At 46.7% G+C, this 25,905-nt stretch overlaps 1 protein-coding gene and 1 long non-coding RNA gene across 2 annotated transcripts in view; both read left to right on the top strand.

Annotated features, from left to right (window-relative positions):
• Positions 1-6,580: 6,580 nt before the first annotated feature.
• LOC147243630 (zinc finger SWIM domain-containing protein 6-like) overlaps positions 6,581-25,905 on the top strand; it is a 34,661-nt gene continuing 15,336 nt past the window's right edge. Inside the window, exon 1 of the mRNA XM_086187367.1 lies at positions 6,581-7,271. Coding sequence (XP_086043493.1) covers positions 6,845-7,271 — 427 coding nt within the window. The 5' untranslated portion in view covers positions 6,581-6,844. The remainder of the gene's footprint in view (positions 7,272-25,905) is intronic.
• On the top strand, positions 14,770-19,057 carry LOC147243631 (uncharacterized). Its single transcript, XR_015110393.1, has 3 exons — positions 14,770-14,952; positions 15,834-16,020; positions 16,122-19,057. It is a non-coding gene; the product is annotated as an uncharacterized LOC147243631 (long non-coding RNA).

Below are 25,905 nucleotides of genomic sequence, written 5' to 3'. Positions count from 1 at the left end.
ATGAAATAACCAAGATAGAACGTTCTCCTAAAACATGCAGAGAACTTTGAACTGCAGGTTGTTTCTTGTTTTTATGACCAGCAAAGAATCCTTTAAGGATGTCTCCAGTTTTGTTTTGTTTTTGTAGGGGTTCAGGATATTTGACACCATCGGAGAACCTTTAGTTCGTGATACATCCACGAAAGGTCAGATGACACACACACACACACACACACACACACACATATATATATATCATATTCTGTATGTCCTTGCTGTTATATCTTCTTCAAACTTCCCGAGGAAGTTTTGGGAGGCGAGACTGAGGCTTCACGCCAGTTTAGAAGCTCTTCATGTAATTGAGGGGAAGATAAACGATGATGAAAGTTAAACGATGGGCTTGGAGACGCATTTGAGTCTCAAATTAATTTAAATTGCTGCGTGACGTGCCCAGAGGTTCTGGGTCAGTTTGTTCCTTCCCTCTCCCAAATGAATTTATTCTATTAATATTGAAATGAAACAGAGCTGATTTTTTTTGTTTTTTTTATAATTGATTAATTGATCATCAGATTAATATGCAAATATTGTTCTGATAACCATTCAAGCACAATTGTATTCCCTTGTGAACTTAATATCTAAATATTTCAAGTCCAAATATATCCGTTTTTTTCTTACCAGGACCAAATAATGAATTGAATTCCCACCAAATGTGGATGGTGTTGTACTCAAGAAGGTGACCATCAAAGCGGCTCCTCTTTGATCTGGCGTCAGAATCTCTGTTGTTATGCTAAGAGAGAGTGAAAGCCGACAGATTATTAAAACATTTATTAAGCAGCTTCATGCGGTGAATTATTCATCCAGACAGCTCATTTTAAACATCATGTCTGGTATGTAGCTTACATTATTATTATTATGTCATATTAGCATTATAGCATGAATTATTGATGATTATATTTAATGACTTCTTGCTGCAGCCGCGAGTAAAATAAACGTCCGAGAGGCAAATCACAAATTCATCGGTGGAACATGTTGGTGCTTATTATTTTTAGTGAGTCATTTGGTAAGCATCAAACCCATGAACGTGGACCAGGTTTATTGATCCATCAGTGGGTGTTCAGCACGAACTATGAGAACCTGCACCGGTGTGCGTACAAAGTATCGTGTCATGATCCGTGTTTTTGTTTGATTTAGTTTTAGTTTCACGCCGTGTTCCCCAGCCGACAAAGGTTTAGTGAGCAGGCACAGACAGACTGGCAGAAGGAAGAACATGAGAAAATGGGTTAAGAATGTTAAGTGTTGGGACAACGAATTTGAACTGACTCATCTTATCCAACACCCCTAAACAAAGACCCCTTAAACTGGACCTGGACCTGGACCCAGGTCCAACTCCAACCTGAGAACCTCAACACGAATGTCTCAAAAAAGTCTGCACTAGAAGGGTTTAAATGTCATACTGGTGCTCACAGAGGAAGCTACACACACACACACACACACACACACACACACACACACACACACACACACACACACATCATCTGAATTCTTCATATTCCCAACAGGCTGACGGGCCTTTAGCTCTCAGGACCCCAAGCAGCAAACCAGCTTCTCTGATTTATGGAAATGTAGATGGAGTTTATACTATGAACACACACACACATACACACACACACACACACACACACACACGCACATGCACTAGGTTCCGTAAGGACAAAGGAGGTCAAATGCTCTAAGAAATGTGTCAACTCTGCAACAATAATGGTGATTAGATCTGTGTGTGTGTGTGTGTGTGTGTGTGTGTGTGTGTGTGTGTGTGTGTGTGTGTGTGTGTGTGTGTGTGTGTGTCAGGCTGAGACATCTTGATATCTAATTGCTGTAATCAACATGTTGTAGGACACAATAAATTAGATATTTTAGGCAGAGAATAACTCAGTGTGTCATCTGTATATTTGCATGTGTGTTTTCTGCTGCGGTGGAAGAATTCAGGTCCTTAAAGCAAAGGAAAGAACAATCAACAAAATGCATTTACAGTGTCTAAAGTAAAAATATATGTTCAGGCAAAATTGATCCACATCAGATTTTTAATAATGCAACAATGTCCAGGCTCCATTTTTATGATTCTAGCTGCTGGGGGTGAAGCTACTCCTTAACATTTACAGAAACACCTTTTCAGTAAAACTGCTTGTTGCCCATCGACCCCTCTCTCCTCTGTGCTGCATTAGGGGGCTCAGGTCCAGGCTAGTTAGCTTAGCACAATGTCTGGTAGTGGGTGGGAAGTGTTGGCATCAGCTAGCTCAGGTCCAGGCTAGTTAGCTTAGCACAATGTCTGGTAGTGGGTGGGAAGTGTTAGCATCAGCTAGCTCAGGTCCAGGCTTGTTAGCTTCACCCAATGGCTGGTAGTGGGTGAAAGTGTTAGCATCAGCTAGCTCAGGTCCAAGCTATTTAGTTTAGCTCAATGGCTGGTAGTGGGTGAAAGTGTTAGCATCAGCTAGCTCAGGTCCAAGCTATTTAGTTTAGCTCAATGGCTGGTAGTGGGTGAGAAGTGTTAGCATCAGCTAGCTCAGGTCCAGGCTAGTTAGCTTAGCCCAATGACTGGTAGTGGGTGGAAGTGTTAGCATCAGCTAGCTCAGGTCCAGGATGCTGGTGTGTCCAGCAGGAATCCTCCTCATCATCATCAGTAGCAGCAGTCGCTCTTCTAGTCCTCAACAAACGTTTGGTTCTGTTGACCCAAGTTCCAGTGGAGCTTTGGAGGTGCTGCGTCAAATCACTGCTCCCAGTCAGGAAAGTAGTTCCGGCTACGTGTCTGATTCTACCACTACAACGCCTCCTCATGTTAAACTGGTATTCAGCACCAAGGTTACACTCAACCCTCCTGATATCAATGCAGGCAAAAACTATTTTGGAGAAAAGTCAATTTTAAGAATTTGTGCTAACACTTCCCATTCACCACTAATAACTGTGCTAAGCTAACTAGCAGTCAGCTGGCACAGAAGACAGAGGGGCATCTATCTTCTTACCAAGTTGGACTGTTAAATCTTAACCTGACCTGATGTGTATTTTTTCTCTCTATATACACTCAGGCATCTGCATGACTACAGTCTAATTTAATACTTCTATTTGTTGCTAAAACCTAGATATGACACATGGGAAAAGTAAATTAACTCAAGATGGGATAGGAAAATCAAATGAGATCATTTGTTTCTGAATATTCATAAATCATTTGCGTCAAGGAAAGGAGGGAGCAGAGTGGGGGGAAGGTAGAGGTGGAAACATCGCTTGGAACGTAATCCTCTTTGTGAATGACACGTGTACTCCTTTAAAGAAGAGGAAGAACAAAGGGAGGGAGAGATAAATAAACCAGAATTAAACCACGAGGAAGAGCAGCCTCGGACTTCTGAAAGGAAAACCCATCGTTCATTGGTTGTGCCTGTGGCGCCGCCCCGGCCAGCTCCTCCTCATCCTCCAGCACTCAGAGCTCTCGCCACCATCCTCTTCCTCTTATTGTCCTGTCCCTCTCATTTATGCTCTTTACTGGCTCCATCCTTCATTCTTCTCTTCTTCACCCCCCCCCTTCTCTCTGGAGTGCTCTCCCTCCCTCTCATCTCATCCTCACATCCCCACCCCTCAGCGTTTAGTGATTAATGCGAGTTTTAATTGTCATGCTCACTTTTATGCTCATTAAAGTGTATTATGCAGCAGTTAGGGTATTAAAGTTCAGCTAGAAATTTCATGCATACTGATGAGAATGCAAATGAGGCCGGCGTGAAAGGATACTATGGTGTGTGTGTGTGTGTGTGTGTGTGTGTGTGTGTGTGTGTGTGTGTGTGTGTGTGTGTGTGTGTGTATTCGAGTGTCTGATTATCCCCAGGAGTGAGCAGGAGTGTCATCATTACTTTTACTGGCCATCTTAGAAGAGCAGAGAGTCCATCCACAGAAATCATGTTAACGAGAGTCTTAAATAATTCTTTATGCCCCGGTACCGGACTCGTGTGTAATATATGAGGCGCTGCGTTGCAAAAGCTTCCATCCATCGAAGCACAGCAGAAATATTTACAGTCATGCTCATATAAGATGAAGCAAGAGCACACGCCGGCTGCTGATCTGCAGGGTTGAGTGACGCGTCTGACGTGTGTATAAAAGACACAAGGAGGAGGCGGAAGCGGACAATGACCCTCAGACAGTTCTGTTGTTGTTAGCCGTCAGTAGTTGTTATTAGCTGTTAGCTTCAAGCTAAATATATGTGGCTGGCTCTTTCTGCATTCTGGAGCTTTTCTCTCTTCAACTCTGAGATGGAGGGGCAGCACATCCAGCCGTGCTAACTCGTGTTTCTTGTTGTAAGAGTCGTTGCCTCTCCACTCTATTGTTCCAGTAAGCTGCTGAAACACAGACACACAATTTAAGGGAACGTTGCATTCATAAGATCACCTGTCACCTAAAATAAGAACTGTTGGGTTTCTGTCAGCTTAGTGTTGTGAGAGGGTTGCTTAAACCAGCATGGACCCACCGGCACCTTCCTGTTTGCTCCTTTTTTATTTTTTATTTTTGTCATACTTGTTGAAACTCACACTAATAGTAACCTCAAACCTCCAACTAGAAGAGAGTCTCCTGCTCTGTTTTCTCTGTGGTGTTAGTTTGTTTGTTTTGTTCGTTTTTGTGCAACTAAATTTGATGCCGAATGGGATGAGGAAAAAAAGGCAACGTGGGAAGAAAAGGGACCTGAGTCATGACAACTGATGGAGAGTAGCAGTGTCAGAGTACCCAGCTTCATTCAGAAAAACCCACATTTTAAAGGTTGTTTGCTTGGAAGAATAAATTAAGGGGAATTTCACTCTTCAGTTGCAATGACATCCAAGCCAGAGGTAGCTGCCAGTGAGCATGTGTGCTGGGATTTATGACCTATCCTGCACCCGGCCATGGGGGACCATCAAGAGCTGCTGGCGTTATTCGGGGGGAGCTGTCACGTCATCCATCTTAATATTTTGCTTTATATATATATATATATATATATATATATATATATATATATATATATATATATATATATATATATATATTCTCTAAATCATCAGCGGTGTGGTGAAATGAAGCATCTTGATTAAATGTGTGTGCCCGCAATGAAAAACAAGATGAGGACCATTTTAATATGATGACATTTAAGGCAGAGAGCGAGAAATGCAAGTGCACGCCTAAAAAATGAGCATGAAGAGAGATGTTGGAGGGTGGTTCTACCTTAATCAAGACAGCGTGTCAGTGTTTCTGGCTTCCCTCTGCCCTCCTACTGTTACCACCATGCTGAGTGAAACGGCTCCGTCATTACTGGGCTTCTCCTCCGCTGTCTGCAGGGGAAATTGAGACAATAGTACAGATATTCAACCAGGGGGCCCAAATCATTTACACAGCATGGGGCAAGTGTGCTGAAATAAGGCTGCTGATAACTCCGTCCTGCTGCAGCAGCAGGTGGTACAGTTTCTGGAAATGGGAAGAAGAAAAAGACAGACCCACCCATCACAGTGACAAACAGTGCGCTTTTGCATGAATGTAACAGTTTGAAAGCGTCTTCCAAACGATTCTGTTGCCGATAAAATGAGAGGGAGATATCAGATGTGTTCGGCTGTGACTTCATGTTGTTGCTCTGAAATTACCTACTTTAATGGATTGCGTGACGGTTAAATTAAAGCAAAATTACACAATAGAAGGAATATTTATTTATTTAAATATTTATGATTCAATCTGGTGGTTTTATGTCTTGAAATTTGATACATATCTTCATCGATTGACATATTTGTTTGAGTTATACTGTAAGTTTTATCGCTGAGTGTAATTTTGTGGGAGGGTGTGAGCAGCAGGGGGTCACGCCCGCTGCTCCTCAGGGCCAGCAGGCCACGAGCGCAGGCGCCTGAACGTTTTTCCTCTAGGGGCTCAAAACAAAGTATTGTGTTGCTAAAAAAAAGAATCTGTGACCAAACGTCTCTGCTTCCTCATTTTCTTTATTACTACACTTGTGCCAAACTGGCGCCCTGCTTGAAGTTGCCCTCTGCTGTCAGGTCAAATGAAGAACAATTATTTATTAGACATCAAAACGCCGCTGGATCAAATCAGACGCCATGTTGGCCTTGTTGGTATTTCAAGTAACTGAATTATTTCTCTGTAAATGTTGTGTCCTAACATGTTCCTGTTGTGTCGGTGGTGAGGAGGAAGGATGATGCCTTCAGTTGTACACAGTAGAATGGAAACATTTTGGGTCCAGCGACGCTTAAACAGGGGTTTAGAAGCCCTGCTGACCTGATGGAGTCAGAAGTAAACGACAAAACAGGTCCGGGGCAGAGGGACCGTTGCTGGACAGCCGGTCGGTTCTGTTTCAACCATTTCTACTTAAACGGACCAACATTCCAGTGGACATTTAAACGTCACACGGGGCGGTGTTGTGTTCACGGCCCTCCCCCCAAACCACGAGGCTCCTGTGTTGACAGGCCGCCCACAGCATCAGGCGCTCCTCTGGGCTTAGCTAGCGCGCCCCTCCGCGTCATTCCGGTCGACGTTAAGCGGGGGGAAACGCTGTGGAAGCAGAGCCGGGCTTCACAACACCCTCCCCCCGTGTCCGAGCCTTTTACTCCGGTGACTCACAAGAGCTTAACGGCCGTGCGGGATTTCTGCCTACCAGCCGTGTTTAGCACGGAGCTAACTGGCTAGCCACGCCCCCTCTTCATTTGTCAACAAAGGGGCTTGTCAAGCCCGTGGAAGCCCCGCCCTCCGCTTCCTTAAAAGGAAGATTTGGGCAACAATCGAGCAGTTCGTAACCTTTTCCCTTCCGATCCCGTTCATATGGTGCGTTGACTTCCTCCGTCGCTGTTAAAGCGGAGCTATCATGGCGGAGTGCGTACAGCAGCCCCCGGCCAAGCGGCTCTGCTGTAGACCGGGCTACGGCGCGACGTGTAGGCAAGGCCAGCGGGCCGCGGGGGCGCCGTGTGGCGGCTCGGCTGCCACCCAGAGCGGATCGAGCAAAGCCCAGAGCCCGGAGTGTCTCCTGGATATCGCGGCGAGGAAAGTCGCGGAGAAGTGGCCGTTCCAGAGGGTGGAGGAACGTTTCGAACGGATCCCGGAACCTGTTCAGAGGCGGATCGTGTACTGGTCTTTCCCCAGGAGCGAGCGGGAGATCTGCATGTACTCGTCGTTCAACAGCGGCGCGGAGGAGGCGGGGAGCAGCGGGGAGAGCGGCGACGAGACGCGGCTGCCGTTCCGGCGGGGCATCGCTCTGCTGGAGAGCGGCTGCGTGGACAACGTCCTGCAAGTCGGTGAGTGACGGATGTACTAATACACAGACTGTACACAGTACACTCAGAAAACTACAACCTGGCCTACATTTATGGCTTCATACATGAGTGGCTGGAATAATAGGTGAAGTGACAGGGGTTGACAACAAAGGGTGAAGCGGTCAGGCGACACTGAGAGGCTACAATGGGGCTTTAAATCTGCTGGTGCGTGAATGGGAATGCGTGACTGGGGCATTTAAATCTGGTTTGGCTTCAGGCACTTTGAATTTTAAATGCGGGGTTGTGGAGCGTCCAAAAAACAAAAACAGAAAACGGAAGAAAGAAAAAAGAGAGGAAATAGTGTCAAACCTCAAAGATTTGTACTTTTTTCCCCACGCAAAAACACCGTCAGGAGCGATGAGAAACTTTGCCGCAACGGAGAGAAACGGCGAAACCCGCGGTCTGCTGCTGTCTTTGGTGTCGGGAAATGCAGCTGATGTGGAATTTGTGGTGTTGGGGACAGAAAAACTGACGATTGATTGATCGGTCAGTTTTTATGTTCGCTGGTTTCGGGCTCTTCGGGTGATTTCTGTCCTCTGTGTCGGGCTGCTGGGTGGATCTCAGGAGCCTTTTGAACACAATTGCTTGCAATGAACTTTTTTTTCCCCCAATTTTTCTTGGCATTATCCAGACTGGTCAATTCTAGAAATCACGATGATAATCAGCAGATGCACCGGTGATGGAAAGAGCTGCAACCCTGGTCCTCGGCTCAGTCCGGGTCGGGTCATGGGGCTGCTGTGACACCTCAGATGCCTCCTCAGCCTCAAATACTTCAAACTAACCTGCAGGTCTGGGATGCGGACTCGTGTTTACCAGAGCTCAGTGGTGCTTCTCTCCTCTCTCTTCTCTGAGCTGTGATCAGGTCCACATCCTGCCCTTGTCAGCTGATACAGTGGAAATTGAAATGAGCTTCTTTTTTTCCCCATCACAGTAAAACACAAATGTGAGGTGTAAGACAGGTCGGACATCCCGCCTCACGCTCCTGAGGTTTCCCTCCAGTGAGCTGAACTCACGGCTCCTCGCGCCTGACAACTTTTCACCACCAACGACTTGCATTCCAGGTCATTTTTCCACGTGTGGTTCTGTGCTGGGAGCTTTGAGATTTTAATTACCCGGCACACATATCAAATACCCAGCGTTCCCATTGTGAGTTTGGCACTTTGTTCCCATTTTCATGTTCATTTGTGTCTCTCAAGCTTCCTGTCGCCTCCAAAAGGAAGGCAAACAAAAGCATCTTTTCACTCCCTTGTTAAGTAGAAGAGATTTGGAAGGAGGAAGCGTATTGAGCACAAAGATTCCTTTAAACGGGGCCATGATTCACACCAGTCTGCAGCCAATTGGTTCAGGTTTGTGTCTTTGTAGCTGTAATCGAAAAAGGCAGGAGAAGAGCGGCTGGCTGCGAGGGAGCAGGCGTGGTGCTGAATTGAAGAGATAGCTCACTTTAATGAAGACGGTCTTCACTTTATGTCGTTACGCGCTCAGAGGCTTTGATTGTGCTGCTGCAGTCTGTCACCTGTGAGTTCACCAGACTCAGGACGCCTTCACAGCCCTCTGTAATCCCATTACTCCGCGTGATTAATTTGAATTGTAATGCAATCTGAACACTTCTGCATGACCTGTCCCACTTCCCCCCACGTTTTAAATGCAGTAGGTTCTCGCAGGCTTTGTGTGCTCAGTCAAGGGCCACAGGGAATACACACTCAACACACACTCAACACACACTCAACACACACTCACACTCACACTCACACCAGGCTCTGTCCTGCCAAAATTAGAGGCCTAAATAATCCCAGATATTGGGAATGTTTCTACTGGGAAGAGGGGGTTGGTATTCAGAGCCAAGCTTGCAACATACAATGATTGTGTCCTGATGTAAGAGGAGTAAAAATACAACACAAGTGGAAAGCACCCAGGGAGTTCGGCCCCCGGTTCTGTGGCGCTGGGGTTCTGCTGCCAGCGGGGATGAGCAGAGAACAGAGGCGGTGAGAAGTCATGTTAAGGTTTGGATCACCAATCAGGGGAAAGTATTGTGCCGTGGAGAAAGTAATAAACTGCATGAAATATTAGTGAAAGCAGCAAATGTGAAATGTGACGTGTTGCTTGTCAAGACTCCTCAAGGAGCATTTCTTGCCTGATTGCATCCCAACCTGGAATTAGCTGGAAAACTAGAGCCCAGAACTGATAAATAAAAGATGTAATCTTGCCACGTGCGGGGGCTGCACCGGAGGAAGGTGGTGGTTTCTTGCAACAGACCTTGAGGAAATGAGCTGGCACACATTTGCTGCGGAGCCTCTTTCCCCCCCAACAAACCCTCACTGTTGATCAGCGCGAAGATTAATGGATCCATTTTTCCTTACGAGAGCAAATACGGCGGCGGCGGCGGCGGCTGCTGGAGCTTTGACTTACTTCACCCTCAGTTTGAAGAAAACAACAGTAGGATGTGGTATTGTGCTGCTAGCTGGAGGAAGAACTCCCAAGTAAATATGATGTGAACGAGGGAGGACGAGAAATAAGAAAATAGTGGACTGGTGGAAGATACGGTGACTCAGACCAACAGTAACATGCTAAATTAACCATTAAAAAGGCACAAAAACGTGTTGGTGTGGCTTTAACCTGCATATTGAGTTTCTGTGAGCAAATAGGAAAGTAACGTCTGTCCGGAACTTTAAGAGATGAACACCTGAAATCCAGTGGAAGTGTGGTGTTTTGACAATGAACTGACAGAAATTCTAATATGTTGTGCAATGCGGCTGTTCGGCATATGAAATCAGAGGTTTGGAGTAAACTTTAGCAGACTTAAGGTACAAAATGAAAGAACATCATGTGACCACAACAAAGGAAGTATGTTACCAGCTTTGAACCAAACAAGTGTGTATGTGAACAAAGCACAGGCAGTTAGTTGACATCTCTGATTATCTTTCAAGGCTCTTAGAGGAGGACCGGATCCTTATCCAGCCAGTACATGAAAGCCTTTTGTCCGGTTCAGTTTGTACTCGAGGGTCAGAAAGTATTGGAAATACTTCCTGTGTGCAGAAACAGCAACTTCTGCTCAGATTTCTAGAGATGTTGTGAAAGATATGATGCAAAAAAACAAAAAAACAAAAATGGAAGAGATCCTCAGGCCACAAAAATGTCAATTAAAAAAGCTCAGAGAACATAACTTAAACTGTAAAACCTGAAAATATGTCCTGAAGCAGCTGTGAATGGAAGAGTTTATGACTTACTTGTAATAGCTTTTGTTTTATAACTGGTTTCAGTTGCAGTAAGGAACCAATTTAAAAGACGTTTTTGGTATTAACAACACTAGAACATCTACGGGTCTGCAGTCGTGCTAGCTGGTTTGTAGTCGTGCTAGCTGGTTTGTAGTCGTGCTAGCTGGTTTGTAGTCGTGCTAGCAGGTTTGCAGTCATGCTAGCTGGTTTGTAGTCGTGCTAGCTGGTTTGTAGTCGTGCTAGCTGGTTTGTAGTCGTGCTAGCTGGTTTGTAGTCGTGCTAGCTGGTTTGTAGTCATGCTAGCTGGTTTGCAGTCATGCTAGCTGGTTTGCAGTCATGCTAGCTGGTTTGTAGTCATGCTAGCTGGTTTGTAGTCATGCTAGCTGGTTTGCAGTCATGCTAGCAAGTCTGCAGTTCACTTTATTTGCCTTGACGACCGCTTAAAGTTGTTGCTTATACAAACATTTGCTAATTAGCATGTAGCACAGATATTCTACTTTTGAAGTAGTTTGATCATCAACTGCTGCAAACTGTTGCTGCTTGGTTCTACCGGGCTCATTTTTGAGCAGCTGCTTTGCTGCTGCATTTGTTGCTACATTAGCAGGCTAACAGGCAGCAGTGTGTCTGGTCTAATTTCTCATAAATCTGCCAGGATCTGACGAATAAAGATGGAAACTGAAACTCCCAGAAAGACAGAAGACATCAGAGTTGTTTGTGGTCTTTGTTCACATGTGTGACAGGCAGCAAACATTGTGTTGGCCACTTAATGGTTGCAGCTGTGGAAACATGGTTGTTGGAGACTTTCTGAGATGGTTGTAACTGAGTGTACGTCAACGCCACTGTTGTTTTGTACACTGTCGTGCAGAATTTAAGATTCGGCCCTCAAGTCTGTCACCGGTCTGCCGCTTCGTAGGCCGGCGGCTGATATGGAGGGATGGTGTACTGGGTCCTGGTCGAGTGTACCTGCAGATTTCCTCACACTGTTGCATCATGTGATTCTGAAGGAGCCGAGATGTTAGGTGGCAGCGTCACCACACAGTGAAATCCAGCAGCTTCGGTTCACTTCTGTCGCGGCTGGAACAGAGGGCGGTGGCAGCCCAAACGACCCGATCCATCTGGAAACAGACGCCGATCACCTGACACAAGTGTCAGTTTGTCTGCTGCCGTCATCCCCACCTCCTGATTTGTGAATAGCGAAGGCCGACGGCTGCTGCTGGGCCCAGAGAGGAGGGACGGGGCTTCGGCGAGGCCTGGGACCGTCTCATCCGTGGTGCTGCTCTTCACTTGAGTATTGGGATGATCTAACAAGCACACCGGTTTCCTGGAATGTTGAGCAAGTGTTGTAAAGACCTTCTTCTAAACTTCTCAATAATTTACTTGGTTATAGATCCAGGTTCAGGCAGGATGGTGTCTGAACCCTGGCTGGGACCGGGGGTTCCCCCCGGGGGCTTTCAGGGAAGCTCGTGTCCTACAACCCCGAGAGCGACGGGGACGCGACTCGTGGTCGACCAGTGATGTCATGTTTTATATTTCTTTTTTTTGCACTAAGATGGAGAGATTTGATAGTAATAACAAATGAGGAAAAGAAACTGCTGAACTTAAGTGAACTTTTATTAAATAAATGTTGAAACCAGTGTTGAATAAAACATAAAGAAGAAGTAAAGAATGTTGGTGTGCGCAGAAGCAGCCGGGCAGCAGCGTCTCTGTACATCATGAACATCATTTGAATACACCAACAGGTTATTGACTCAACTCGTTCAAGTATTTGAAAATTTGATTTTAAGATGTGAAAATTATCAGCCCGGTGAAGTGGCAATCGAATTCCTCGGTCCAACACTGGGAGGAGAAGGAGTGGTTAAAACTCGAGCTCGCGCCTCATGTCTAACAGTTTATTTTTGAAAAGATTAACCAGTTCATTGCTGGTTAACAAGTATTGGAGTCCCTACCGTCCCTGAACTCAACTCAATCTCTGGTATTGTGATGCCGTGAACATTTAACTGCTAAACTCAGCAAACTGTGTAATTAAATTTGAGCCGAGCGCTAATTTATGTTATCTTTCACACGCGGGTGCAGCCTCAGGCCTTTTGTACACTCCGAGCCCTGCTGGGTTGCTCATCTGCAATTTTATGAAGAATCAATGAATCGGTCCTCACCTCCTGAATGATGCAGAACTGTACCAGCGAGTCGGAGCACACGCAGACACGCCGCTCGGGCTTTTAGCTGGTTGATCAGCATTAATCGTGTATGCACAGCGCCTCCGTACGCATCTGCTCTGCTGGATCAATGTTTATTGGAGCTACATGGAGCGCACGCTTTCAAACGAGGGCTGGATTTCACAGCCTCTGCGAGATCAGCCGTTTGGCAAAACCTTCCAATTAGAAAAATGCTTTTGCACCGGAGTGGCCGTCCTGGTAGAGGGCTGAGATAACGGCTAAATCAGTGTAATGGTGTGAGCATGAATGTTAGGTTTAGCGCCGTTGCCGGTTGAGGCCCTCGAGGACTGTTTTTCAGGGCGCACTTCAGTGGGTGAAGTTTGTTTGACTTGTTGTCAGCCCGAAGCTCTTTAGGTCTTGTTAGCTGTGTTTCCATCAACTCATTCTGATGCACAGTTAGCATTTGCTTGCTGCTCTAGCACTCTTTCCACATCCATCCATCCCTGATCTGTATTCTTCTGCCGTATCCCTTCATCATTAACCTTCAACTCGAGGGAGAGGAGAGGCGGCGGAGCAGTACGGCGGGCGGAGGAGGAGGAGTTTACATCCGTCTGCCTTCTATTGAATCAATGAGCCTTGTTTTTCATCGCTGCAACTGCTGGCTAATAAGAACAACTTTTCGTAGATGTATCTTCACCTCATGAAGCTGGAGAACCGAGTGGAGTGTGTGTGTGTGTGTGGGGGGGGGGCATCTGGGGAGTCTCAACAAGTCAAAGCTGTCCTCCCCTCACGGGGCTCTCGAGGTGGTCTCAGCAGACCTCCGCTGCTCTGCAAACAGAGCACTTTCGTTAATAACAGGCAAACTGCTTTGAGCATTGTAACGACTCACAGTTGGTGTGAAGTGTTCCCGCAACTTGAAGCAGAGAAGAAATGGAAGCTGCAGGCTGACCGGGGTGGGGGGCTTTGTGAGCTGTAGAGGAGGCGGCGTTCATCCTCCAGCCTGACTGTTAATCAGAAGCTGATTATGAGCGCGATGTAGCTTTTAATGGGAACTTAAAGGTGTCATCCATCAGAGGCGGTTACCTTTGCTCACTGCCAAGGTGTTCCTAATGAAGACTGATGGTCCTCCTCACCTCCGCTGCAAACAACCCAGCAGTTAAATGCCTCCCCCCTGCAGTCTTTGTGTTTGTTTAGTCAAATTTGTGCCCAGACTGTGTTGTCACCTCTTCCTCTTCCTGGTGTCTCCTGTCTGCCTTCACTTTACTATTCTGCCTCCTGCTCGGCACTTTCGCTGCTACGTCTGGACCTGGAACAGCTGATCTGGTTCTCCTGGCCCAACTGTAGCTGCAGGCCTTCCTCCCAACCTCCGGCGTTGCTGGCTGACTCAGAGGATGTGGCGCCGCTTTCGGGGGGGGGGGGGGGTGTTGAAATTTCAACAAGTCAAACCAGATTTAAAGGTCATCAAGAGAAGCTGTTCATCCTTATGGGATGTTAACGGTTAACGGCAGGGAACCCATGTTGGGGTGTGTGTGTGTGTGTGTGTGTGTGTGTGTATTAATTTGCGTGCACACACAGTTCTACCTGTCAGCTTAAGAAACAAAAGAGAGAGATTTAACTCTGTTTGTACGATGGGTTGTTCCCACCAAGCTGATTGGGTTAGGGTCACTTTAATCAGCGCAACAGCACAGCTGGTTCTGCTTGAACGTAAAATACCTCATCGCTATAAATATTAGTCCGCCTTTGATTGGAACTCTCAGCAGTGTTACTGTGCGTTTATCAGGATTTTACTTTTTCCGTGGCCTTTACTCTTATGTTTGTGAAACTGAGCTAAACTGACTTGTTGGACTCTGAACCGAGTGGGTTCAAGTCTTGAGATATGGAGGGATTAAAAACCCCGAACTCTTCTCCACTCGACTGTCACATGTTGCCAACAAACGCAACAACGCAACCATGTCTCTTCACTTTGCATACTGTATGTCTGCAGTTGCCATTAAAGTGTTGCCATGACACAGATCTGCTAGCTTAGGTTGACAAGTGCAGTTTGAGGATGAGTTGCTGAATCTGTCAACAGAAACATCAGGGTTTTTTTTTATACATACATGTTGATATGTTGGTTACGACACACCTGAGCCAGCAAAGCGGTTCAGTGTTTGTGTGTGGTTCAGTTTGTGAAGCGATCTCTCGAAAACCTTAGCCTAAGCTCTAAGGTTAGCTAGCTAGCTAGCTAGCTGGCTGACCAGGGACTAGCTCACCGCCTTGTGGCTACGTGGTTACTAAGGGTCGGTCTACTTGCTGGAGGTAACCTTAATTAAATATTAATCTATCAATGTGCGGTTGTGTTGTTCAGGTTTCACTCAGTGAGGGGAAATTGCGCGAGTGAAGCGATATGAGATCATAAACACCCGTTAACACGTTACACATGTACATGCAACCAACTCAGTAATGGCTAATATTTTTATGGATTACTGTAGTATTTATTTAAAATCGTGTCCTTTGCTGTTTCTCTGCACTGTTGCGTCCAACTTTTCTGGGTCTTGACTGTGTGTTTCGTTTTGCTCCGACTGTGTTCACATCTCTTTGTTCTTGCTGACACCTCTAGGCTAGGCATCATCGGGGTTTGAGAGTTAGTTGTCGATTGATTTTTACCTAAAAGTTGTCCATAAATTGACCATAAATTGTTCTGTGGCCTTTGCGGTCCGGAACGGGGAGTTTCTGTCGCCTTCCGCCTATTGAAACCATTCTGGTCTGTCTAATGTCTTCAGTGACAACAGGTTTCTCGACATAATGACATCAGTAACACAATGAACCACTATGAAGATAAGCATAAGTCACAACCCTCATAGTCATACGTGATTCAGGGGTTCCTTTCAGAAACCAGTCACTCCACACAAGCTCTCACAAGCCCTGCAGACTCATCCGGGATGTTTCCGTCCAGAGTATGCCTGGCATGTGCCTGCAAGTTGAGTCATTGTTTTCATCCGCTAACGATGAGTAATGTCAGGAAGTGCGATGGCAGCATTTGAAACGCCTATCGACTTGGCCAGAGTGTAGTCTGAAGCTTGTGGAGGGAGGATGATTGGATGAAGGTCCACTGGGGTGAAGTGTGAGGAAGGTCAGTCAATATCTGCAAGTTTGAGCCGCCAGTGAGCCACAGCCACATTTGTGTTTGTGTGTCATAGCCGAGGCGTGGAGGTGACTGATCCTTACAGCTGAACAGGAAGCTGGTTAATGCAATGCAGAGAGGAAGAGGAGCGCAACAGGAACAGACCGTTGGAACCTGATGAACTGCGCGTGCCAAGAAAGGAAGCGCTGGTAGATCGACGATGGTTGGAGCGCGGCGCCGTCCTGTCACACCTGCCTTGAAATGTTGAGCAAGCTCTTTTGTCTGTTTAGCCCAAATAGAAAGGAGGTGATTCTGGTTTGATGCTCTTGGTTGATAAGGTGTGACCTGCACTTTGTTTTGACAGTGCTGGACGCCTCCTCATCTGTGACGCGGTAGGAAAGTATTTTCCTCCTCGAGGCACGCCGCTACGTCGCTACCCTGGCGGTTCAACGGCTGCCATGAAACAAAGACAAGCCCAGTGTGTGTTGTTGAATTAGTTCAACGCGCTCACCGACTCCAGGCAGCACCTGACTACATGGTTTACTTTGTTGATGATGAGACAAAGCGTGTTTTTCAAGGCCGGCTAAAAAACTGGGCTCGACTTTTACACGTATAAATGACTTCCCTTGACTGGATGACGAAATGTCTAGAAGCCTTTTCTCATCGCCGTGATGTAAAACTGCGAGCAAGTTTGTCGCAATACAGCCGTGTACTCCAGCTCCAGGGTGACGGATCTGCTCCGTTGGGTCAAAAACCTTTCCAGGCAGAGCGCTTCTGCTAGGCTAACGTTAATGAAGCTAAGCTAAACTCGCAGCTACACCTCCTGTGTCAAACGGACATCTTCACCATGCCCCGAGTTGCTGGATGATGTCCAGCTTGACTCAGCACGTTTTCACAATGTTGTTTCATGGTGTTGTTCCAGCTAAAACTCTTGAAAAACAAGTGTAACATGTTAGTCCGACTAAAATTATACCAAAGCTTCATTGGGCCCCTAACTGGCCTGGGCGCTGTGTGACTGCACCTCGGGTCTAGGTGGGGTGTTTAACCTGGATGTCAAACAGCGCAGAGGCGGAGGCATCATCACGTCCCTATATTCATTTATTATATTATGTAAAGGTGTCTATTTTCTGTCACGGTATTGAAACCAAGTCCACCTTTTTAGGGGCGCCAACCGCTAACAGGTTTGTGCTGCAGTCGGTGAACTGGAAGCGAGCCTGACTGCAGGGGGGGCGTAAGTGGTAGACGTGCTTCCGTCAGTAAATCCATTTATTTTCTGTTCTCTTATTCTTGCACAACAACAGTCATCCCATTAAATGACCTAATAGAGCAGTAACTATAGCAACGCTGCATGTAAACCCACGGCGCGTCACACACAATGGGTTGTTCTCTGACCAGACAGCAAAGACGTTCTCCCAACCCCCCCCAGCTATCTGCCGGCTACGACCTGGAGCTGTGATTATTGTTGTAAACAAAGGATTTCATGGGTCAAACAGAACTTTCCGCAGGCAGAAATTCACTGGAACGAAGGTCCTGCAGAACATTTTCCCCTCCGCGTGAACACCCAGCTGCAAAGCTGCGCACGCATTCGTTACAAACGTCAGTTTTTCACCCTTTTTTTTGTTCTTGGACAAAATTGGTTCATGGTGTGAAGCTGCTTTCAAGTCGGAACAACAACTCTCGGCCCTTGTTTGTAGGTTTTACTCAGCTTGGTAAAGTTTGAGGAAGTGCAGCCTTGTGGTAAACGCTCAACTCTCTGTCTCACTTTTTTTAAATAGAGGAATGCAAATGGTTGAGACGTGGACGTATGAAATACTCAGAGGAGCATCACCTGGCTGCAACTGCTGTTTCCCTCACTGGCAGCTAAACCGTTCACAGTGGTGCTGTCAGGCCTCAAGGAAGCAACTGTCGGTAGTTCAGAGGTCAAAGGTCACGCCGAGGTGCCTCACAAGGAGAAAACACTTGTTGGCTCTCCGTGCAGCCCGCAGCAGGTGTGTTAGTGTGTGTTTGGACAGATGGACAGGACAGGACAGTGTCACGTATCCTGCTGTGTTTTATTCTCAGCCGGCCTTCAAGATACAGTTTACATTTTGTCGCTCTGCTCCGCCTACACACTTTATGGCCTCGCGCGACAGCAGGAGACCACAGTCCAAAGTCACCGTGCCCATGTTTGGCTTTCTGACGATTCTTTTCCAGGCAAACATAATTTCATTATTGTTTCTTTGAATTGGCACAAACTGAATCATCGCACGCGGTCTCGGAAAAACCTGGAAGAGTCCTGGAGAGTAACATTTCCCAGGCTTGGGAAAGTTCTTGAAAATAAATGAAGCCCGATGATGTAGGAGAAGCCGTGGAAATACACTTCACAATACCTGAATATCAGCGTGTAAGCAGCGAGCCACACGGCGGAGACCGAGTTAGTATGATAGGATGAATTAATGCCATGTGAAATAATAAACCTATGTTGCATCAAACCAAGTAGCTTGTCAGTAGCTTCAGTGGGACCTACTGTTGTGAATTGTCACCCACATGTCTTGGTTTATTTTTCACGAATAAACCGACATTTTTTCTGATAATGCAAAGAAAAGTGCGTGAACTCCTAGTGCTCGTTCACGCCGACCCCCACCCCGCCTGCTACCTCGCCATCGTGTGAGGCTGGTAACGGCCAAATAATCCCAGCAATCACGACGCACGAGTGCTAAGCCCATACAAACAGATGCTGCCGGCTCTTGGAGATGTGGCTGCGACCTCAGGATCCGCTAGCGACTGAGGCCGGGGCAGAAGCAGCTGGAGTCCCGCTGGAGAAGCACTCAGGTCGGGCGGAGTGAACTTTAACCACCTGTCTTCCCTTCACTTCCTGGTTATTTCGGTCGGAGTTTTTCTCTGCTACTGTGATCAAACATGTAAATAATTCAGATGACTCACCGTCCGAATCACTGCCATCTTTGTGTTCGTTCACTTATTGCTCAAGGCAATAACTGCATCATGATCTTTAATTCATCACCAGCTTGTTGCTATTAAAAGGAAAAGTTGTTTGGGAAACGTATTTGCTTTCCTCTTAGATTGGAAGATCGTCCCCTGGTCTCATGACTGTGTGCTCCAGAGTTCCTGCAGGTCCTGAAAAAGTCTTAAACTACATTTTTAGAATGTGAGGTCATAAAATGTCGAAAGAAGCTTTACACTTTAGACACCAGTGACAGGAGGTAACCGAGTGTTTACGTTCTGTGTCGGCTAGTCGTGGCTGGCAGGCTGAAACGGCCAGGAGACTCGTGCAGGGCTGGCTGATACAGATAAAAGTATTAGAACTGCAAATGAGGGAAAATGAACAGTAAAGTACAAATCCAACCCATTACCCTGATGTCTGTATCCATAAAAAACCCTGAGGACGTGCATCCTAATCCTGAACCCCTTATATTTATTTACCTCTGGAGATCATTTTCTCAGTGTCATTAAAAAATATCTTAAAAACATTCAGTTTGGGTGTAAAAAAAGAAGAAGTTTCCAGCAATTCTGGATGTGGCCTTGAGACAGCTAGCTTAGCCTAGCCTAGCGTGGAAGGGGTGCACAGCCTGAGGAAAATGAAGTAACTGAAGGAAGCGAAAACCTCTCGTTTCTACACCTCTTAGTTTCTGTTCATTTTAAACGGAGAAGATATAAAGTGTAACTCTGGTGAGCCAGGCTAGCTGTCTGGATGCTAAGCGAAGCTAAACGTCCTCTAGCCTCTTCTTTAACTGACACACAGTGTTTTCTACACACATGGATAGAAAACACCTCCCATGTCTCGGGAAAACCAGATTAAAACTACAATCAGATCAACGTGTAAGCAAAGCCTAAAAGGATTTATTTGATTTTTATTTACGTCTGTATGGAATTCCTGAGCTCATTAGCTGCAGCGGCGCCGGCAGTGAGGAGCTCTGCAGGGACCGCGCTGTATCTCAGGAGTGGGAACAAATGCATTTGGAGAGGAGAGGCGCTGGCTGGCCTGCTGATGGTCCTCAGAGGATAAACAAATCCGTCTAACCGAGCACGTCGGGAACAGACAGCACTCAAACAAATGCTTTTAAATGGGGAAGGACAGGGAGGGGAAGTCCTCCTCCGTCCTCGCCTGGTGGCAGAACTCTGCTTGAGTGTGTCTGATTCTCCTCTCAGGAACCCTGATGGTGGATTTCTTGAGTTTTTAAATCCTGCTGTTAACATCTCGCGCTGGATCCAAGCGTTGCATGTGGCTGATACATGGGCTGGTACATAGCCCGTCACCATCAGGACCCGAGAACGCAGATAAGCTGCGGCTGCGAAATGTTACCATGTCTCTCAATCATGAAACAAGATAGGGCCCGTGTGAACGCCGCTGCGTGTTCCGTCTGTTAATCCATGTTTGTGCAGCACGGTGTGCCACGTGTACAGTATGTTCTCTATCTGTTTGTTTCAGCAATCATTAAAGCTGAATTACCAAGCAGGGAAAGCGGGCATCTGCCCCAGGGAGGGTGCCTCTCATCCAGCCAGTGTCAGCTGACGCGATCAGGGAGGGTCACACTGGAGTTCTACCCTTGGATGTTGTGTATCCCGCTATTATTCATACACAGGATGCCCGGTAGTATTCCAGCATACAAAAACTACCACTTCCTTTGGTACGGCTGCGTGATGCAGCTCAGCAGCAAACCTAGCACGCCCAGTCGTGTGTGTGTGTGTGTGTGTGTGTGTGTGAGCGCTGTAACTGTCACGTTCTACCAAACTCTTTCTTATCATTCCACTTTTGGAACATGATTCCGCTGATAGAACCTGCTGCTGACAGGGTTTTTGATTCTGGGACGAAAACTGTCAACAACTGGTCTCTTCTTCTGAGCTGGGAGCAGCAAATACGGACCTTTGGTTTATCAGGTTTGGTTTCCTTTGCCTAGGAGAAAGTGGTTTTTGGAGCCATTTGCTGGATTGCAGATCAACGCAGAACATATGAGGCCAATATTTACCCATCTTTGAGGGGAGGAACATGGGCCAAAGAAGAACCCATTAGATTGTGGAGGAGAGCCGTTGAACACAATGGAAAATTACATTTTCTTACATTGGGTTCTACTGAGGTTCCCTTGGCTGAGGTATTCACACGGCACAGTGGAATATTTCATCACAGTATATTGCCGTTATTCTCAAGAAATATGCCTGAATTTCTTCGTAAATCACCATGGAAACATTTTCAAAATTAATTAAAATCTCAGAAAATGGCCCCTGTTGCAGTATAAATAAAAAACCAGACCCGCCCCTGAAGTTACTGGGTTCGATTACTACGAATCCAAACTCCAAATATCAGCGGTGTAAAAGCAGCGCTGGCAGGTTGCCTGGGCTGCCTCATCCAACACCTTCCCTCATCGTCCTCAAATTAGATTACGTGCACACACGCGAGGGAGGCGCAGCTGAGTGCTCCGATAGTTGCAACAGTGATCGATCGGCGCGCTTCCACCACTACCCGCTCCGTTAAAACCCACTGAAGTGTTCCGACTGCTCACATCCTCTGGCTGGCAGATCGTCTCTATTCACCGAGCAGCCAGTTTCCTCCCAGTGCTCTCTGCAGGCCTCGTTGGAGCCTGAATGGCAGCAATTAGCCCCAAATTTCAGCAGAGGTCCCTTTATACCAGACGGTGAAATGGACGCCGTAAAACAGCGGCTGCAGTTGTGTTCGCCGGTGGAGTCGTTTTCTTGTCTAGGTGATGAGACACTTTGTAATTTCTCGTGTGTTGTGAAGGTGGCGTCTTGTTTTTCTGGAAGGGCTGAGGAATTCCTTCCTCCCCGTAGTATTTGAGTGCAGCCTGTTACTTTTTTAGTTCAAAAGCAGGGGGTCTGGTGAGAGGGGAACCAGAACAGGCCGAATTATTTCTAAAAATAACTGTAGCTGCAGTTTTTAAGATGTCTCTTGATTGATGTCAGAGGAGGATTTTAGATGGACAACAAGCTAAACAAGGACTGAACGAGTTGAAGCAGGAAGCAGGGTTCACCCTGGACAGGTCACCAGTCCATGGCAGGGCCAACACATAGAGACAGACAACCATTGGCTCTCCCAGCCACGCCTACGGTCAATTTAGAGTCTGGATTAACCTGGTCCCTCTTGATGTCTTTGGACTGTGGAGGAAGCTGGAGTACCAGAGAGAACCCAGCAGGAACAGGGAGAAGGAGAAGGACATACCTGCAATGTTTTGCTTTATTTTATGAACTTTAAACAAAATGCATACGTGTAATTTTAAATGCACAGGGAAAAAAAATAACAAATGTAATTAGAAAGGTTTCTTTTTTACCACCAACTTTACTATCGGGGAAGTTGGTAGGGTTGTTATGTTACCTAATTAAAATAATTCATCGCTAAGTATCCCACATATTTAAAGAGTGTTTTTAACCTCACATCCATACGTTATTTTATATTTTAATTATTAAGCCTGTTATTACTTGTATTATTTTTTATATCTGGTGTCCTATAGTGGCCCAGATTTGGCCCCGGGTCTGTCTTTGGGCAGCCCTGCCATCGTTGTAGTCTCGTCCACACACGGGATTGATTAGCACACTCCCACCGCAAGAGGCTAGTGGCAATTACTTAAGAAGGACACAGATTGACCCAGTTACCTCAAATCCTCATTGACCTGGTTTTGAGAGCTCCTGGAGGTGCATCCCCGTCACGTCTCAGCCCCCCCCCAGGCCAACCCCCGCTCAGGTGCCCTTATATGTTGTGAAATGTCGATTAAACACTCAAGCAATGTTGTCACTGAGAAAATAGTTTTGCTTTGACTCCACCGCTTCTTTAAGATCCTCTTTCTGCCCGGAACGGTCAGATTTGGCTGCTCAGTCGCTGAGGGCGGATCAGCAAACGCTCTTGACTGGCTAAGCACAGATCAACTCACCAGCCGGCCTGGGGGGCGGGGCGGGGGGGGGCGGGGGGGCGGGCATCTCTGCAATTAGCTAAACGTACACAGAAAGTTTAGCAACTCCTTCACGGAGTCTTGTGTTTTTTTCTGCAACACTTTTATTGCGTTTTTTTTCCCCTTCCTGATACTGATTCTGATACCTGAAGTGACTGAGTACTGATCCCGTACTAGTGTGTTAGATATACATATTTTTTATTATATTTATTTCATTATATTTATATTTGAGTAAATATCTACTTGGCAGCTTCTCTCCACACTGCAGCCTTGATCCTGGACACGCTTGCGTCAGACTGGTGGGATTTTACTCTGATAAATACTGAGATGTTGCTGACATTTTGCTGCTCGGTCTGAATTTTATTAGCTGATTTTACACCGGGGAAATCAGTTTGTCTTTGCCGCTCCAAAACAGCAGCTGTCTGTGGAAGCGCAACACAAATTCCTACTCTTTTAGAGCAGTGAAGAAGAACTTATTTCCTGTATGTGATATTGGACAGAGCGAACTGGGAAGTAGCAGGGTCCCGTTTCAGGGCCTTAACCTTTGTGGTATCACGTCGGCCACAAGCCAACGCCACATTTTTAAACCGTATTTGTCAGCAGCTGTTTATTAAAATCATGACTTGCCTGTAGCCGATTCTAGCTGATGTAGAAGGAACATCCGCACGCTACGCTAAAGGGCACGGAATAAAAAGCTAATTTGCAAAGTTCGTATTCACATAATACAATAACCTCCTTGTGCTACTTCACTGCAGTTTACAATGTCTTACAAAGCTACAATGCTAACGTAGCTCGTAGTTTATATAATCTAGAGATTACATTTAAACTTTTGTTGTATGTTTGACTGGATCGTTGGAGGAGGAGAGTCCTGCTGGACGGGCCTGTGGAGCCCATCTCCAGTGGTTGGGGGGGACGCGGTTGAGCAGGTGGCTACCTGTGGATTCTGTTGAAGGAGTTTTGCATGATTGGTGTCAGTTCCCTCGGTGATAGTTGATCTAAATAAAGGCCAGAAAGGAGTTTGGGCCCGTTTCCTTATCGATTCAGGTGCTGCCAGCATCTCCTGAATCAGCTAGCATTAGCGGCGACTCCATAAACATCTTTTAAGTGTAATGTGAAGCTGATCTGGAAGCAGCCACCGAGGACAGATGGTAATCAGTGTAGCGTGACTATTGATTAGTTGTTTACTTCTCCCTCCTACAACCCCAGAGGTGCCTCCGCATCTCCACGGGCGAGAGATTAGGTCCCCCATTGTCATCACAAGAAGACACACAATTCACACTCGTGTACACAAAGCACACCTTGGATGAGAAGCTCTTTTCTTACGCTTGACTGGGCAGCTTTGCAGGCTGAGCGCCGTGCATGCTTGTGTGTTGTGAATTGAGCCGGCTATTGTGTGCTGAGTCCCGGTTAAATGGAGGCTTCGGCCACAGAGCTGAGAAATGACCCCCTGAAGCCACAGTTTCAGTGGCCGACGTTGCACATGGCCTCTGGCATGAAGGTCTCCTTAGACCCAACCCTGTAGGGAGCTGAGCTACTGCTCTTTCACAGGCTAACGGCCTGGAACCCTCCCCCTGTTTTTCTCTTCTTTCCCTGCAATAGAGGCTGCTGACCTCAGGCTTATTCCCCCCTTCAACCTTAAAGTGATACTTCATCCAAAAAGTGGAATTTGATTCTTAAGTCCTCACAAATGGGTGTCTTGTACTCGTAGAGATAGTCTTTTTTTTTTCCTCTTTTCTTCTTTCCTCTCGGATGGTGATGATGTGCTCGCTACTCCGTGCAGGACAAATTTAATTTTGTCATAAATGTCTTCTTCCTCATGGTCACGGCAAACTAGAAGAGTCTGAGTTTGTTTTCCAAGGCTGTAAAAGTCTCAGGTTCGGCCGCCACCTCGCGGTGCAGGTCCAGTGAATGTGGTGGAAAACGGCTTTTTTTTCTGTTTACATCGGGGTTGGAGGTTTCACCAGGAGTCGGGATGTTCTGAGCCATGAAGGCTTGATGAAACTATAAAAACACAAGAACTTCAGTGAACGTGTGTGTAGACACGTGTCGACTGACTCGGGTTGGGAGAAGAGCGGCTGAGCTTTTTTATCCCCTCCGTGTCTGAAAGTAGTGCTTCAGTCCGTGGGGCAGCATCAGGTGTGAAAGAGTTAAGTTTGGTTGCTATGCGGTGCAGGGAGCGATATTATGCAAGCCGTGAAACAGACACAGAGAGAGGAAGTGCATTACAGAATGCTGAGCTCAGGGCTTTGGCTCGCCGCCAAGCACACACTCCTGCATGTGCGTGCATACACACACACACACACGCGCGCGCGCGCGCGCTCTCACTCAGCTGAGGGCATACTGATTTTTCCAGCAGCACAGCGGCCTCCGCCTACCGAGTCACTCTCTCTCTCTCTCTCTCTCTCTCTCTCTCTCTCGCTCTGTTACGTCAGTGGTTCAGCTGCGGGCCAGGCATGACTGGGCCGGGCTGCGTAACGGAGGGCGCCACGCTTTTCTGTGTGTACAGCAGACAGGATGTGGACTGGAGGTTGTGGGACCCAGCGTTTGTGTGTCATGTGTCTGCTCAGCAGGAAAGACGGCAAGAACTGAGCTAGTTTCACTTGCCGTGTCGTCTCGTCAGCCCTCAGCTGGGCCTTTTTTTACTCACCTCTCTATCACACAAGCCCACCGCCGCACATGTAAACAAACAGTGTTCTGTCGTGGGGGGGGGGGGGGGGGGGGTGATATGTGTGTCACAGTTATTAGAGTTTTTGAGGTTACAGCCCAGCTAATGTTCCGCAAATAATGTCTGAACACGTGTGTGTTTTCATATACTGAGCTGTTTGTTGCACTTACAAATGAGCTAACTTCAGCGTTGACAGGAAGTGTGTGTGTGTGTGTGTGTGTGTGTGTGTGTGTGTGTCAGTGCCAGAAGGTTTTTGTCGTTGTTCGTATCTGTTGAGCCTCAGTTTGTACATCATCAGTCGGCTCGGCTGCCTCAGACCTGCTGTCACAGCTGAGTCTTCACGCCTTGATGTCACGGGTTACAGGAAACATTCAAATGTTAGCTGCTGGAGGGTTTTTTTTTTTAGTTTTTGGTTGTTGTTGTTTTTTTTAATGTATTTGATCATCTGGTGTGAAAGATATTAATGATCGTCAAAGATATTTTAATGTGCAAACCCCAAGTTGCGTCCTCCCAAGTGAAGAGGGACCCTAACAACCACAAAACCCTCCTTAAAACTCAACAAGCAGCAGCGACGATCCGACCACAAAATG

Source organism: Aulostomus chinensis, chromosome 19 (genome assembly GCF_037954235.1).
Source record: "Aulostomus chinensis isolate RoL2024-O1b breed Wild chromosome 19, RoL_Achi_v1.0, whole genome shotgun sequence".
Classification (NCBI taxonomy): domain Eukaryota; kingdom Metazoa; phylum Chordata; class Actinopteri; order Syngnathiformes; family Aulostomidae; genus Aulostomus; species Aulostomus chinensis.
This window is presented reverse-complemented; position numbering and strand designations above follow the sequence as displayed.